This window comes from Delphinapterus leucas, chromosome 13, assembly GCF_059928025.1.
Source record: "Delphinapterus leucas isolate spDelLeu-1000000601 "Yukka" chromosome 13, BTC_Dleu_Yukka2, whole genome shotgun sequence".
In the NCBI taxonomy this organism is placed as follows: Eukaryota; Metazoa; Chordata; class Mammalia; order Artiodactyla; family Monodontidae; genus Delphinapterus; species Delphinapterus leucas.
In genome coordinates, this window is record NC_143141.1 from 14471991 (window position 1) to 14488183 (window position 16193).

Sequence of the window (16193 nt, forward strand, 5' to 3'; positions counted from 1 at the left end):
TAAGTGGGAGCTTGAATTCTGAGTTTTGATAAATGCATACAGTTATGTAGCCACCACCATAATCAAGATGCAGGAAAGTTCCATAATTTTCCAAAATTCTTTCACTCTCCTTTGTAGTTAGCCCTCCCACCGTCTCTAGTCCTGGCAACCGCTGGCCTGTTTTTGGTCCCTGTAAACTTTCCTTTTTCAGGATAACATATAAATGGAATCATACAGCATGTTGGCTTTGGGGTTTGGCTTCTTTCATGGAGTGTAATGCATTTGGGACTCCAGATGCTTTTGATTGCAGCAAGTTGAGTGGTTCTGAGATCAACGTGGAAAACCAAGAGCATTCCTGTATACCATTAATAACCAAGAGAAAATCTGATTTTTTTTTAATTTATTTTTTTATTTTTTAATATTTATTTATGGCTGCGTCAGGTCTTAGTTGCAGCATGTGGGATCTTTCGTTGTGGCACACGGGCTCAGTACTTGCGGCGTGCGGGCTTAGTTGCCCCACGGCATGTGGGATCTTAGTTCCCTGACCAGGGATCAGTCAATCCCACATCCCCTGCACTGGAAGGCGGATTCTTAACCACTGGACCACCAGGGAAGTCCCAAGAAAATCTAATTTTAAAAATGCACAATACCACCAAAACCCCCCTGAGGTACTTAAGAATAAAGAAAGTGAAACATGCCCAAGATATTTTTAGAGAAATTTATAGCATATCATGAAAAGACATTAAAGAGGACTCAGTGGAAGAGACCGTGTTCATAAAGAGGAAACCTGATAAAGATGGTGATTCTTCCCAAGTAAATCTGTAACTTCAGTGTACTCGCAGTCAAAAGGCAGATAAGGTTTTTCATGGAACTTGACAAACTGTCATGAAATTCATATAGAAAAACAAAGGCTAAGAATAGGCAAGACAGCTTTAGGAATATCATGGTTTATTATAAAGCTGTGGAAATTAATACACTGTGGTATAGGTGCACGGCTAGTCGGTAGACCAGGGTAACAGAATGGAGAGCTGAAATAATACCTACACATGTTAGAAAACGTTACAAGTGATGGTAGAATTGAAAATCAGTAGGAAAGAATTCAGTAAATGTTATTGGGACAGTTGGGATCTGTACAGAAAAGAATAAAGTTGAATCCCTAACTCATAACATACATAAAGATAAGTTCCAGATGAATTAAAACCTAAGAGTGAAAAAGCAAACATTAAACACTTTTATGAGAAGATGTATGTGACCAGATTTCCTCAACAATATATAAAAAAACAAGCAATAAAAGAAAAGATTGATGCATTTATCATATAAAATTTAAAACTTCTGTACAACAGAAGACACCACAGCAAAGTTAAAAGAGCTTTTTATTGGGAAAAGATGTTTGCATTGCATATGTCCAAGGCATAATTTATACCCAGAATCCCCAAAAAGTCCTAAAAATCAGTAAGAAAAAGGTGAATAACCTAATGGGGTGGCGGGGAGACGGAAGGGATATAAATAATTCAGTTAAGGGAGCCAAATGGCCAAAAGGCATAAAATGTTGATCAACTTCACTTGTAATTGAGGAAATGCAAATTAAAACAAACATGATATACTGTTTCACATCAATCAGACTGGCAAAAAGTTTTAAATCTGACTCTATTAACTTGGCAAGAATGGGGAGCATCAGAACTCGTTTACACTGCAGGAAAGAGTAGAAACTGGTACAACCTCTCTGGGGAGTGGTTTTGCATTGTCTAGAGGAAGATGCTATGCCCTGTGACCCAGCAGTTCCACACTGTGTGTAAACCCTAGAGAAAGTGTCACATGTGCCCAGGGAGACATGTATAAGAATGTTTGTTCCAGCCCTGTCTGTAATAGTGACAACTTGGAAATATGCATCAATAGAATGAATAAGTAAACCGTAATATATTCATATAATGAAATAGTATAAGAGGTTAAAAATGATCTAGAAAGACAAGTCTCAACCTGGATCAAAATTTCAAAAACTGGCAAAAGGAGGCATAAATTATTCACTTTGGGGAAGAAAATGTGTCAAAGTATATCAAAGTGTTTAGGATATAAACCCCTTGACCCAATAATTCTATATCCAGAAATTTATCCCACAAATATATTCATACGAGAGTGCCAATATGTAAATACACACAAACACACACACAGATTTCTTTACAGCAGTATTTATAACAATAAAAACTAAGAAGCATATTAGGTATCTATTGCTACACAGCAAAATACCTAAAAAGTTAGCTGGTTAAACCTACAGTAAACATTTATTACCTCACATGGCTTCTGTGGGTCAGGAATTTGAGGAAACTTGAACAGGATGGTTCAGCTCAAGCTTTTTTCATTAGGCTGTGGTTAAGTTATATGGGGTCTGCAGTTACTGAGGGCTTCACTAGAGTTGAAGGATCCACATCCCAGATGGCTCCCTCACTTGACAGGCGTGTTGGCGCTGGATTTTGATGAGAGATTCACTTCCTCTCCAGGGCTGATTGTGTGTCCTTGCAACATGGTAGCTGATGTCCTGCACAGAAAGTAATCTGAGAGGGGTGAAGCCACAGTGTCTTGTATGGCATAGTCTCAGAAGTTACACACTGCCATTTCCACCTTAGTCTGTTCTTTGGAGGTGAATCACCAAGTCTGGCCCACATTCAAGGGGACCTAAATTAAGCTTCACCTTTCAAAAAAAACGAATGTCAAAAAAAAAAGAATTTGTATACGTATTTTAAAATCATTACAGGAAAAAACCTTAAACATCTATTAATGAAAGGCTGGTTCAATGAACTATGACTATTATCCCTAAACTTTTTTTTTGTAGCACAACCCTTCAGTAAAAAAAAAAAAAAAAAAAAAAAAAATTTAATACACACTTCTAATATAAAAATATGAACTACAGTTGACACTTGAACAACATGGGTTTGAAGTGCACAGGTCCACTTATATGCAAATTGTTTTCAATAAATATATTGGAAAATTTGGGGGGATTTGCAACAATTTGAAAAAACTCACAAGCCTAGAAATATTGAAAAAGTTAACAAAAAGGTATGTCATGAACGCATAAAATATATGTAGATAGTAGTCTATCCTCAAATAAGGTATGATATTTAATATAAATTAATAATGTGTTAGTTTTCTTACTGTTTTATAACTTTGCTTTCAAAGAATTACATTATCATGCAGTATGCCTCTCTCTCTCATAATTGGAGAAATTGTGTATCACCCTATCATCACAGATAAGTGGGTTTTTTTAATGTAACAATGTTTCCAATCCTGTATTAAGAATATTACTGTTGGAGTTCCCTGGTGGTGCAGTGGTTAAGAATCCACCTGCCAATGCAGGGGACACGGGTTCGATCCCTGGTTGGGGAACTAAGATCCCATGTACCACGGGACAACTAAGCCCACATGCCACAACTTCTGAGCTCGCGCGCCACAACTTCTGAGCTCGCGTGCCTCAACAAGAGAGCTTGCGTGCTGCAAACTAGAGGACTCACATGCTCTGGAGCCTGCTCACCACAGCTGGAGAAAGAAAAACCCACACGCCACACTAGAGAGGGACACACCACAACTAGGGAGAGGAAAACCCGTGTGCCACAACTAGAGAGAAGCCCGCACGCCACAATGAAAGATCCTGCATGCTGCAACTAAGACCTGACACAGCCAAAAAAATAAATAAGTATCTTTTAAAAAATTTCAAAAACAAGTTTGAGTGAAAAAATTTCAGTGGAATACATATAGTGTGATTCCATTTATATAATGTTTAAATAGATATAAATACTTCTTTTGTTTTTAGGCATGGCTTATGTAGTTGATAAAAACATGGTGAGAATGATAAGCACCAAATTCAAGATGGTGCTTATTTGGGGGAAGGAGAGAGAGAAATGTATGAGGAAAGAGTATATGGGAGACTTCAAATATATCTCTCACGTTTTAAGTTTTCCCATATTAAAAATTGTAGCATATTTATTGGAATGCCGAAAGGAGCTCAAGGACCAAGGAGTACCCTTCTGTTAGAGAGTAAAACTGGTCTTGGAAATTAATTCTCAGAGAAATAAATCAAAATTGATTCATAAACCGTGAGGAAAAAACCTACAGAGGACAGTAATTAGAAATTGTATATTTTTTGCGTCAATGCTGAGCGTGTATCGCTGCCAGCCCTGGGGCCCCAGCAGGGCTGGGAAATAGTGGAGCTGGCAGAGGCAAGGGCGACCGAGTGTTAAGGGGAACCTGTAGACTCGGCTGAGATGGAATCGGGTGCGGGCTCACCCTCTGCGACCCTCCACTTCCAGTGGCTGCTGTTCTTGGGTTTGGTGAGCCCAGCCCTAGGTGGGGCTCGGTCAGGCTTTCAACAGACCTCCCATCTCTCTTCTTATGAAATTGTAACTCCTTGGAGATTAACTAGAGAATGAAGGGAAGCCCCTAGGCCCTACTTAGAGCAGGTATCATGTCATTCAAGCTGAAAGAAAAGACCATATTATTCACTTGGAAAGGAATAACAACTCCCCTCATTAAGTGCCTGACTGCTAGCACCACCCAGCAAATATCCCCTGAAGAACGTCTTTTCTTTCCTTGAACAAGAAGGGAGACTGACAAAAATTCTCTGCTTGACCAAACTTTTCGTCAGGTTCCTGAACCGTCTCCTAGGCCCATCCGCGTAGTTTGTTGTAAAATCTGGTTTTAGCAAGAACCTCCCCCCTGCCCCCATATCTGATCACCCAAGATGTCTGATCAGGTTCTTTATCCTCCAGCCCGCTTCCCCGCCCAGTGATGTCTGATCACCCCGACTTGTCTTCAGCAAGAATCTGTTAGATTGGTTTAGCCAGAATACCCCTCATCCCTGATGTTTCCTCTTAATAATTTTCCATCCACTGACCCCCACCGCACGTGCTCCTTGGCTATAAATTCCCACTCGCCCATGCTGTATTTGGAGTTGAGCCTGGTCTTTCTCCCCCCGCCCCCCTGTAAAATCCCTTTACAGTGATCCCTATACTTACATCGATGATAAAGTCTGCCTTACCATCTTCAAAAAAAAAAAAGAAAGAAATTCTATATTTTTCTGTTATTAAGAACAAAAAGCACAAAATGTAATCAGTGTAAATTTTAATACCTTTTAATGTTCGGAGGAAACAATGTACCTTCATGACTTGGAAGACCTTTAGTGAAAATTCATTTTTTAAATATTTTTTATTGAAGTATAGTTGATTTACAATGTTGTGTTAGTTTCTGGTGAACAGCAAAGTGACTCAGATACATACATATATATATATATATTATATGTGTGTTATATATATATATAGTTTTTCCTGTTCTTTTCCATTATGGTTTATCCCAGGATATTGAATATAGTGCCTTGTGCTATGCAGTAGGACCTTGTTGTTTATCCATCCTATATATATTATAATAGTTTGCATCTACTAAATCCTAAGCTCCCAGTCCATCCCTCCCCTACCTCCTCTCCCCCTTGGCAACCACAAGTCTGTTCTCTACGACTGTGAGTCATTTCTGTTTTGTAAATAAGTTCATTTGTGTCATATTTTAGATTCCACGTACAAGTGATGTCATGTGGTATTTGTCTTTCTTTTTCGGACTTACTTCACTTAGTATGATAATCTTTAGGTCCATCCATGTTGCTGCAAATGGCATCATTTCATTCTTTCTTATGGCTGAGTAGTATTCCATTGCATATATGTACCACATCTTCTTTATCCATTCATCTGTCAGTGGACATTTAGGTTGCTTCCATGTCTTGGCTATTGTAAATAGTGCTGCTATGAACATAGGGGTGCGTGTAACTTTTCGAATTATAGTTTTGTCCGGATATATGCATAGGAGTGGGATTTTTGGATCATATGGCAACTCTATTTTTAGTTTTTTGAGGAACCTCTATACTGTTCTCCATAGTGGCTGTACCAATTTACATTCCCACCAACAGTGTAGGAGGGTTCCCTTTTCTCCACACCCTCTCCAGCATTTGTTAGAAAATTCTTTTTTTTAATATGGCACATTACTTAATAAAAATTATATATAACGTGTACATACAGAAAAGTACATAGAACATATGTGTACAGTTTTGTTTTGTTTTTTTGCGGTACGCGGGCCTCTCACTGTTGTGACCTCTCCCGTTGCGGAGCACAGGCTCCGGACGCACAGGCTCAGCGGCCATGACTCACGGGCCCAGCCGCTCCGTGGCATGTGGGATCTTCCCGGACCGGGGCACGAACCCATGTCCCCTGCATTGGCAGGCAGACTCTCAACCACTGCGCCACCAGGGAAGCCCTGTGTACAGTTTAATATACATTTGTGATTAAAAAGCAAAACTCTGCATAACTACCATCCAGGTCAAGAAATTCAGTATTCTGAAAGCCCCTTTGTGGTGTACCATTTCTTTTTTTTCTTTTTTTTTTTCTTCAGGCTCATTTAATCCATACAGCAAACCATGATACAGTTATTGTTTTTCCCCTTTTTACACATAAAGAAATTGAGATTGAGACTGAGAGAGCTTAAAACATGTGCCAGAGCGCCATGTTGCCATAGCATGAGCCGTAATTTGAATTCAGTCTGTCAGACAACCTCGAAGCCCCATACCCTATTCACTACACTACAGAGACCTCTCCAAGCTGGGGTAGATCTTGCTTCCTGCTCTTATGTGTACCACTTCTTAAATTCAATTTGTTATATCATAACATGGACAACTGTACAAATAGGCCTGTTGTTTTCATTTGAAAATTAATTTCAGAAAAAAAAATATTGCTAGTATTGATTTTGTTAAATTTTCAAGATAACTTGGCATTGGGAATTGTTGGCCCGACACTAAGACGCCTGAGAAGACTGTGGAAGATACTGTCGTTTCATGATTTACAAAAGCCTTGGCCCCAGTTGGTAACGGTGGTGCCACAGCGTGTAGCTGAGCCCTAGGCCAACAGTTGCTCCCCTGCAGTCACTCCAGGCTCCGGGAAGTGGTGGGCTGTCCTTCTCGGTGACTATAACTGGTGCCTCAGTTAACCGTTAATTCCTGTGAGCAATACCTCTGTTCCTTGGTCAGAAGTTGATAAGTAGTTTGGGCTTCCCTGGTGGCGCAGTGGTTGAGAGTCCGCCTGCCGATGCAGGGGGCGCGGGTTCGTGCCCCGGTCCGCGAGGATCCCCAGTGCCGCGGAGCGGCTGGGCCCGTGAGCCATGGCCACTGAGCCTGCGCGTCCCGAGCCTGTGCTGCGCAACGGGAGAGGCCACAACAGTGCCCGCGTACCGCCAAAAAAAAAAACAACTAAAAGTGAATTGATTGTATAAAAAATAAATTCCCCAGATTTAAAAAAAAAAAAAAAAAAACTCTTGGGACAGATTGCCCATGATGGTTGGGTGAAGGGTCCAGGACCCAAGGACCAGGAAACATCACACTAGACCAGAATTTCTCCGCCTGAGCACTTCTGATGCTGTGGACTAAATCATGCTTTACTGGGGCTGTCCTGTATGTTGTAGCGTGTTTAGCAGCATCCCTGGCCTCCACCCGCTAGATACCAATAGCTTTCTCTCAGCTGTGACAACCAGTTTCCAGACATTGCCCAGATGTCCCCCAGGCAGCTAAATCACCCCCAGTTGGGAACCACTGCCTTAGAGGCTAGAATTCACATGAGGCTCATGGTCCCTCCACTGCAGCTGTGGAGGAGATGGGAGAGACAACCTGGCTGAAGCCCCCTAATTTGGAGCAGTAGGAGGAATTAGGGCACAGATAGGAGGAATGCAGCAGGCAGATAGATGGAGGCAGTAAGTTGGGGAGGGGCCTTCTGGGTAGCAGTAAATGGCAGTGGGCAGAGGGAGGGTGGGTGCAGAGCTCTGCGGCTCTGAGGTGCCAGGCAAGGCTCTGTTCACAGAAAGCTGGGAGGCGTGTGTTAGCACAGAGCCCCGTCTTCCCTCTAGAGAATGGCACTCAAGCCTTCCCTTCCCACTCTTGAGCCGACCTTGAGCTCTTAAGCAGCATTAGATCTTTCTAAGAATTTTACCAGCTTTCCTCTTGAGCTTGTAGAGAGAGTCATGTGAATCTCTCAAGTGGGCTGGTTCCTTGGAGAGAGATTGCAATCGTTTGACATTTATTCACCCATCAGACACGTGTCCGGCACCCACTTGGGCAAGGGCTGTGTGAGGTGCTAGGGAACCCACTGATCACCCAGGCCTGGATGGTCTGGCTCAACCAGCCCAGGCAGCCCTGGGAGAAGACAGTAAGCCTGTTGTCAGGCTACCCAGGTCACATCCCAGCTCGGCTCCTGGCTGTTGTGTCTCTTTGGGCCTCAGTGTCCTAGTACCTAGTCTGTAAAATGGAGTAGTAAGAATTCTTATCCCGTATGGGTGTTGAGAGAATATACAGGCTGTAGAGCAGTGCCTGGCATTAGTGAGTACTCAGTGATATTAATATCATTGTTTTTAATTTTTTTTAAAATTACAACTACTACATAAGGACTGTAATAGACGTAACAAGTGTCAGGAAAATTCTGAGGGACAAGTGATCAAAGACGCACAGAAGTGGCTCTTTTGAGGTGGATCTTAAAGGATTAGTGAGACTTTATCGGGGGAAATAAAAGGGTTGTGGGAAGATCATGCACTAAAATTCAGGCAGAAGAGGGAGACAGCAGGAAGTCACAGATTGTGAGCTTGTGAGCCCGGCTCACCGGGGGGCAGCTGCTGGCCTTAGGGTCCGGAGCTGAGGGAGGAGGGTCTGGGAGGCCAGGAAGGAGAAGGGCCTTGTCAGGGGCACTCAGTCTGAATGGACATAAGTCCCAAGCCCCTTTGGCTTGGGCCTGCTTCATTTGTTACTTCTTTTCTCCAAAATAGATTTAGAAGAACTCGCCATTTTCATCCCATTCTCCCTCCCCTGGGCAGTGAAATACTGAGTCTGCTCCCTTACATGTCAGTGTTTCAGAGCTTTTAGAGACTGGAAAGCAAATTCGTCTTGCTGTCCCTGCGCTGTCCAAAGGGAACCAGGTGGGGGGGATGCTGGCAGCCACTTCACATGCGAGTCCAGCAGACGGACGGAGTACTGGCCTCCCTCGTCTGGGCGCCCGTGCTTCCCACCTCTGTGACCACTCAGGAGGTGTTTTTGGCCATCGGGGTTCACAGAGGAGCAGATCCGTGGGCCATTGGGTCGAGATGCATTTTCCACCTGTCTCTTCTGCTGCTCACACGCTGCCTCAGGGCAGGGGCTGGACACCACCCTGGCAGATGTGGCTAATAAGCAGGGCATCTGTGCCAAAGGACGGTGTGTTTATTTCTCTGGAGCCTGTGGTGTTGTGCCCGAGGCTCTACTGAATCAGACCGGTGCTGTCCGGCATCCCCTTGCTGCCGAGACCTCAGTCCCAAGGTCACGAGTGTCCCCTGGGTGGCTCTGGCCTTTGCTTCACCACTCTCTGAAACTTCCCAGAATGAACATATATTTCCTGAGCACTTACCAGTCCCAGGGGGTGTGGTTCCATGAGCGAGATAGACACCATCCTCGACTTCGTGGAACTTAAAAGGCTTGTGGGAGAGACAGACATTGAATAAACCATTGCACGTGGTGTGGATAAGGGCTAAGAAAGGGGACTATCTAGGGAGTGGCAGTAACGAACGGGAGAGGAACCTAATCTTCAGGGGGTGCTGAGGTCAGGAAAGGCTCACAGAGGAAGGAGGATTCTCCCTGGTATCTGAGAATACTGCTTAGGGGGCGGGACATCACGGGGGTGTTGGGGAGACCCCCCTCTCTGAGCTGGCTTGTGACGGAATCCAGTGGGCTTCCCCAAGCTGCCTGTGTCTTTGGCGCTGTGGCCATCCCTCTCTTTCTTAAATTTCTTGCTTCCTTTCAGACTACTCGTTTGTCCCCTTAGCTGTCTTATCTTGTTCCCCAGATATAATTTCGGCCTTTCCAGAGGATGGCCCCATTTTTGGCTTCATGACCTCAAACCACCCTGCTGTGTTGCCAAATGACAGATTGAAGGAGGTCGGTGTGGATCTGTAACAGGACATAGAGGTTCCTAAGCACGTCCCAGCCATGAGCAGAAAACCTTCAGGGCATTCAGAAAAATTAATCAAGCCTCACAGCAGCATTTTCTGTAGCTTGGAGGATGCTTCTTGCATCGAAGATGACATTTTCCATCAAATAGGATGAATGAAAATCACATTTCTCTTTTTTCCCCCTCTCTCTCCCCTCCAGGCTAATATTTGGCACCCTTTACCCTGCATATTCTTCCTACAAGGCTGTGAAATCGAAGGACATTAAAGAATATGTAAGTAGCACTTTTTGGGGGCGGGGTGGTGGTGGTGATGGGGTTAGATGGGGGAAGCTGGGCGTGAAGTGCAGGGGCGGGGCGCAGATGCCCTCTTCGGTGGGTACTGGGAAGCAGGGCAGTACGGCGACCTGCTGGGTGTGACCCAGGCGTCCTCTCCCGGCTAGACCTCCTCTTTAGGACTAGAGTGTGGAAGTGAGCACGGCGGGGAGGCTTGGCAAGAGGAAATGGCACCTCGGATTGGAGGCCCCCAGTGGCCACAGGCCGCTCTATGGCCTTGGAAGAGTGACTTCACCTCTCTGAGCCTCAGTTTCCTTGTCTGGACTGGAAAGCAGCGTTACTGGGAGACAGTCTGGCATTGGAGGCAGGAGCACAGGTCCTAAAGTCCAGCAGACCCTGCCTAGCAATTCTGATCCCCATGCCGGTTCTGTGATTTGAACACCCCACTGTTTAAGCCCTGTTGCTTTATAAGCTTTTAGAGGGCAGGAGTTACCATCGTCCTATGACTGTTTCCCAGTGCACCTCGCAGAGGGCTGAACACACGGGCAGGGGATTAGGAGTACTTACTGGTTGGAGGATTGTATTACTGTTGGGTCATTTGGGTGCCCCAGTCACAGCCCTAAATGTGCTGGGCACCTCTGGGCAGGAGAACCATCAGACCACACCTTGATTGATGAAGACCTGTGGGGGGGTGGCTGGGGAGGGAGGAGTGTCCCTCCCCAGGGGGGACAGTATCCCAGGTCGAAGTACAAAAGATATAGATTTTATCATCAAGAGACTGAAGTCAAGTTCTGGCTCTGACGTCTGATTGGCACCATGCTTGACAAGAATCTTAACTTCCAAGAGCCTCGGTTTCCTCATCTGAGCAGTGGGTGGATATCAACAATCCTAGCGCCTAGTGTTGTGAGGGACAAAGGGTCTTTGCTCCGCTTTTACTCAGAGGAGGTCACTTGGCAAGTTAGGCACAGGCAAAGACATCATTCAAAGCAGGTTTGCAAGTTCTCAGCTTTCCCAGGATGTCCTTAGGTTGAAACCAGCCACCTCCAGATCAGCTCAACCAGAGCTGCCTACACCCACTCTCTGAGTTTCCTAGAACTGCTTGCCCGGCTTGCATTTGCTACGAAGCAGGGGATCCAGAGGATCCAGACGGGGCGTGTTCTCCTGTGGAGGCTGGGTCCCCAGTATGTGTCTGTGAACGCATCTCAGAGTGTGAACTATAAGTAGCTGTTAAGTTGCAAGCACAGAACCTCATGATTCCTAATGGACTCGGCCCAGGGGAAAGCACTGGGCAGCCTCCTCCAGGTGTCCCTTTCCCCGACTGCTTCCAGCCTGGGGAGGGGGGATGCTGTGCCAGGAAAGGAAGCAAAGCAGGGGTCACCGCAGTTCAAGGTCTGATCCTCGGGATTTGCAGGGGTAGAAACTCAACGCGGTCCGCTCATCCGGGAGAGAGCAAACCCTGTTGAATTGTTTTGCTCTATCTAAACTCAACAGGAGCCTGGTTTATGCCTAGAACGGCAATCATTACTTTAAACTGAAAAATATAACTGACGAGCAGAGCAGCTGTTTGTGTTGGCGGTGAGCACGTGCTTTTCCCAGGAGGGAAAGCTTGAGAGCTAAGATTAGACAGCTTCTCAGTAAAAATGGAACTGGAAGCAAGGCACCCAGTGGTATTACGGGAGACCTGCCTCCTTTTCCTGCACTTTTTCACATGCGCTCAACTCACACACTTGCATGCATGCTCACATGCTTTCTCCCACATGCATTTGCACTCACTTCTTTCCCTCCTTTTGACCAACAGACCCATTTGTCCGAGAGAAAAACCTTTAACTCCTGTCCTTTCCTCACCACCCATCCCCACCCAGATGCCCAGGTGGTGACTATGACCCTTCCTCTGTATCCTCCTTAAAATCTTTCAAACCAGGTCTCTCCTTCTGTGCTGCCTCTCTCTTCAATGAGGCTGTCATCGTCGTTCCCTGGAATGTCACAGTGGCCTCCTGTATTCGATTTTTTTATTGCCACGGTAACAAATTACCATGAATTTAGTGGCTTAAAAGAACACAAATGCGGGACTTCCCTGGTGGCCCAGTGGTTAGAACTCCAGGCTTCCACTGCAGGAGGCACAGGTTCAATCCCTGGTCGGGGATCTAAGATCCCACAAGCTGCACGATGCAGCCAAAAAAAAAAAAAACCACAAATGTATTATCTCACAGTTCTGGAGGTCAGAGGTTGGATGGGTCTCACTGAGTTGGAATCAAGCCTCCTTTTGGAGGCTGTAGGGGAGAGTCCATTTCCTCGCCTTTTCCAGTTCCTGGAGGCCACCTGCATTCCTCGGCTCGAGCCTCCTTCTCCATCTTCAGAACCAGCAGCATTGCGTCTCCCACCGTTCTTCCGTAATCCTGTCTCCCTCTGACCGCAGCCAGGAAAAGTTCTCCACTTGTAAGGATCATGTGAATACATTGGGTCTGCCTGGATAATCCAGGATAATCTTCCCATCTGAAAGTCCTTGACTTAATAACTGCAAAGTCCCATTTGTCTTATAATGTAATATACTCACAGGTTCTGGGGATTAGGGCGAGGACGTTTTGGGGGCAGGGGTTGTTATTCTGCCGGCCATACCGCTAACTGGTTTCTCCACCTCCTGTCCCTCATCTCATGCTCTGTTGTCTACATCACTTCGACAAGCCTTTGAAAAATGGAAATCTATTCATTTTACTCCCCCTGGATCCTTTCATGGCTGCTTATTACTTGCAGGATGAAGTCCAAACTCCATTAGACAGCGTTGAACCTTCTTGATCTTTCTCTCTCTACTTTCCAGCCACTTCTCTACAAGCATTCAGTGCTTCTTTTTTATAAAAAAATATTTATTTATTTTCTTTATTTTTTTGGCCGTGTTGGGTCTTAGTTGCGGCACGTGGGATTTTTTGTTGCGGTGGGCGGGCTTCTCTCTAGTTGTGGTGCGAGGACTCCAGAGCACATGGGCTCTGTAGTTGGTGGCACATGGGCTCTCTAGTTGAGGCGTGTGGGCTCAGTACTTGTGGCGCACAGGCTTAGTTGCCCTTCAGCATGTGGGATCTTAGCTCTCTGACCAGGGATCGAACCCGCATCCCCTGCATTGGAAGGCAGATTCTTTACCACTGGACCACCAGGGAAGGCCCACGTTCAGTGCTGTTGTTCTCAACACCCAAAGTGTGGTCTGTGGACCGGCATTATCAACATCACCCGGGAGCTAGTTAGAAATGCAGAGTTTCAAGCCCTACCCAGACCTCCTGAATAAAAATTGGCATTTTTAACAAGATCCTCAATTTGAGAAACACCGCTCTTGATGTTCATAGCTTTTTATGTCTTTCCAAACTTACTGCAGTAGTCAAAGATTTGAGACAAAAACTTAAACAGAAAGGAATTTATGGGAATTTGTAGGATTAACTAGAAGCCGGGGGAAAGATATTCAGAAATTGGGGAAGATCTGAGAAGGCTGGGTGACAGCCAAGCTTATACCTCAGGAAGGGTCTGGTTCGGAAGCTGCTGCCCAGGTCACCACCATGGAACTGTCTGCCAGCTGCCCATGGCTTTGGAACATTTCATGAAGATTCAAAACCCTGGATACGGGCATTTGATTTTTCCAAGCCTGGATAATAGGCCTTGCCTCCCATAAAGACCTGCATGCTGGGAGACACCCTCCAAATGAGAAGGCTTTGGATGCTGGTAGTTTAACAAAAATACATACGCGCGCGCACACACGCGTGCACACACACACACACACGCACACACAGCCCCCCTCAGAGATACTGCACGTTTGGTTTCAGACCACAACAATAAAATGAATATCACCAAAAAGTGAGTCACACAAACTTTTTGGTTTCCTACTGCGTATAAAAGTTGTTTTTTACATTATGCTGTAGTCTGTTAAGTGTGCAGTAGCATTATGTCTAAAAAAACGCTATACACACCTTTATTAAAAGGTAATGCTTTTGGGCTTCCCTGGTGGCGCAGTGGTTGAGAGTCCGCCTGCCGATGCAGGGGACACGGGTTCGTGCCCAAGTCCGGGAAGATCCCACATGCTGCGGAGCGGCTGGGCCCATGAGTCATGGCCCCTGAACCATGGCAGCTGAGCCTGCACGTCCGGAGCCTGTGCCCCGGAGACGGAGAGGCCACAACAGTGAGAGGCCCGCATACCTCAAAAAAAAAAAAAAAAAAAAAAAAAGGTAATGCTTTTGGGAAAATGGCACCAATAGACTTGCTTAACCACAAACCTTCAGTTTGTAAAAAAAAAAAAAAACCCCAAAAAACCACAGTATCTGCAAAGTGCATTAAAAAAAGCACAGTAAAATGAGGTATGCCTATATATTATATACATGGAAATATATAGTATAATGATCTAAATTACAGTTACTTCTTGGGCTGCACAACATCCACATCCACTTTTTTACCCAGGTTTTGGCTTTTAAAGAAACCTTCCAGGGACTTCCCTGGTGGCGCAGTGGTTAAGAATCCGCCTGCCAACGCAGGGGACACGGGTTCGAGCCCTGGTCCGGGAAGATCCCACATGCCGCGGAGCAACTAAGCCCGTGCGCCACAGCTACTGAGCCTGCGCTCTAGAGCCCGCGAGCCACAACTACTGAAGCCCACGCGCCTAGAGCCCATGCTCCGCAACAAGAGAAGCCTCCGCAATGAGAAGCCCGCGCACCGCAATGAAGAGTAGACCCCCCGGGCTTCCCTGGTGGCGCAGTGGTTGAGAGTCCGCCTGCCGATGCAGGGGACAGGGGTTCATGCCCTGGTCCGGGAGGATCCCACATGCCGCAGAGCGGCTGGGCCTGTGAGCCATGGCCGCTGAGCCTGCACGTCCGGAGCCTGTGCTCTGCAACGGGAGAGGCCACAGCAGTGAGAGGCCCGCGTACCGCAAAAAAAAAAAAAAAAAAGAGTAGCCCCCACTTGCCGCAACTAGAGAAAGGACGTGCACACCAACGAAGACCCAACTCAGCCAAAAAGAAAAAGAAAAAAAAACTTCCAACAAGAATTCTCTACCACTCATTTATTGATGCTTGCTAAATCCAATTCTTCATCTGAGTCCAGCTCCAGATCCAGTATCCTCCGGCTCTGACAGGATCTAACCTTAATATTCAACCCTCTAAAAATTAAATTGTCAAGTGAACCATCACTGATACACCGTATGTACTATGTTGGGGGAGAAGGAGAATAAATAAAAATAAAATTAGTTAAAATATTTCAATCTATACATAACACAGAAAGGAAGAAAATGGATAGAAGGCACAGTCCTTATTTAGGCAAGTGGTCATGAGTTCATAGTTGGTATTTATGTCTTTTGTTAAAAGATGATTTTTAAAAGGGTAAAATAATGATTCTTGTACAAATATAAAATTAACACATGTTGAAAATTTTACTTAACTCCTTAAGTAATGAGGGAACCAGTAAGGTGTTAAAAAACAGTTCAAAGGAGACTCCAAAGAACATATATATATATAAGCATTGAGGAATTACTAAATGAATTTGTTCATAGATATTCAACTGATTTCTTGGGAAGTAGGGCCATTGGGCCCAATTGTACCTCCATTGGACAAAATTCTTTGGCACATCTATAGACTAAATTATTTGCATTGTAATCAGTTTTCTGTAACTTACAAAGTTGCAAAATAGCTCAAAGACATTGTAAAACAAGACACCTGCAGAATTAAGATAACTCGGAAGGCTGCTCTGGACAGCACGTAGCATTCCACAGGACACCCATTCCGAAGTCTTTCACAACTTTTCCTATTACTTCCCTCTTCCACCATCCAATCAGTGCTCCCCTGTGCCTTCAGTGTGGTTTCTTCTCCAAGTGTGTGGCCTAAATCTTCGTTCCTGAGGAATCTGAGACCTTAGTAGTCTTACCTCTGTAGGGTTGTAGTAGTGATCCATTGACTTTACCTCTGAATAAGACAATACTAGGGGATCCCCTAGAGG

General features: G+C 45.2%; 1 protein-coding gene across 1 annotated transcript in view; it reads left to right on the forward strand.

Annotated features, from left to right (window-relative positions):
- Positions 1-16193, forward strand: part of REEP1 (receptor accessory protein 1) — a 109760-nt gene that overhangs the window by 43287 nt on the left and 50280 nt on the right. The window contains exon 2 of the mRNA XM_089922862.1: positions 10163-10235. Coding sequence (XP_089778988.1) covers positions 10163-10235 — 73 coding nt within the window. The remainder of the gene's footprint in view (positions 1-10162; positions 10236-16193) is intronic.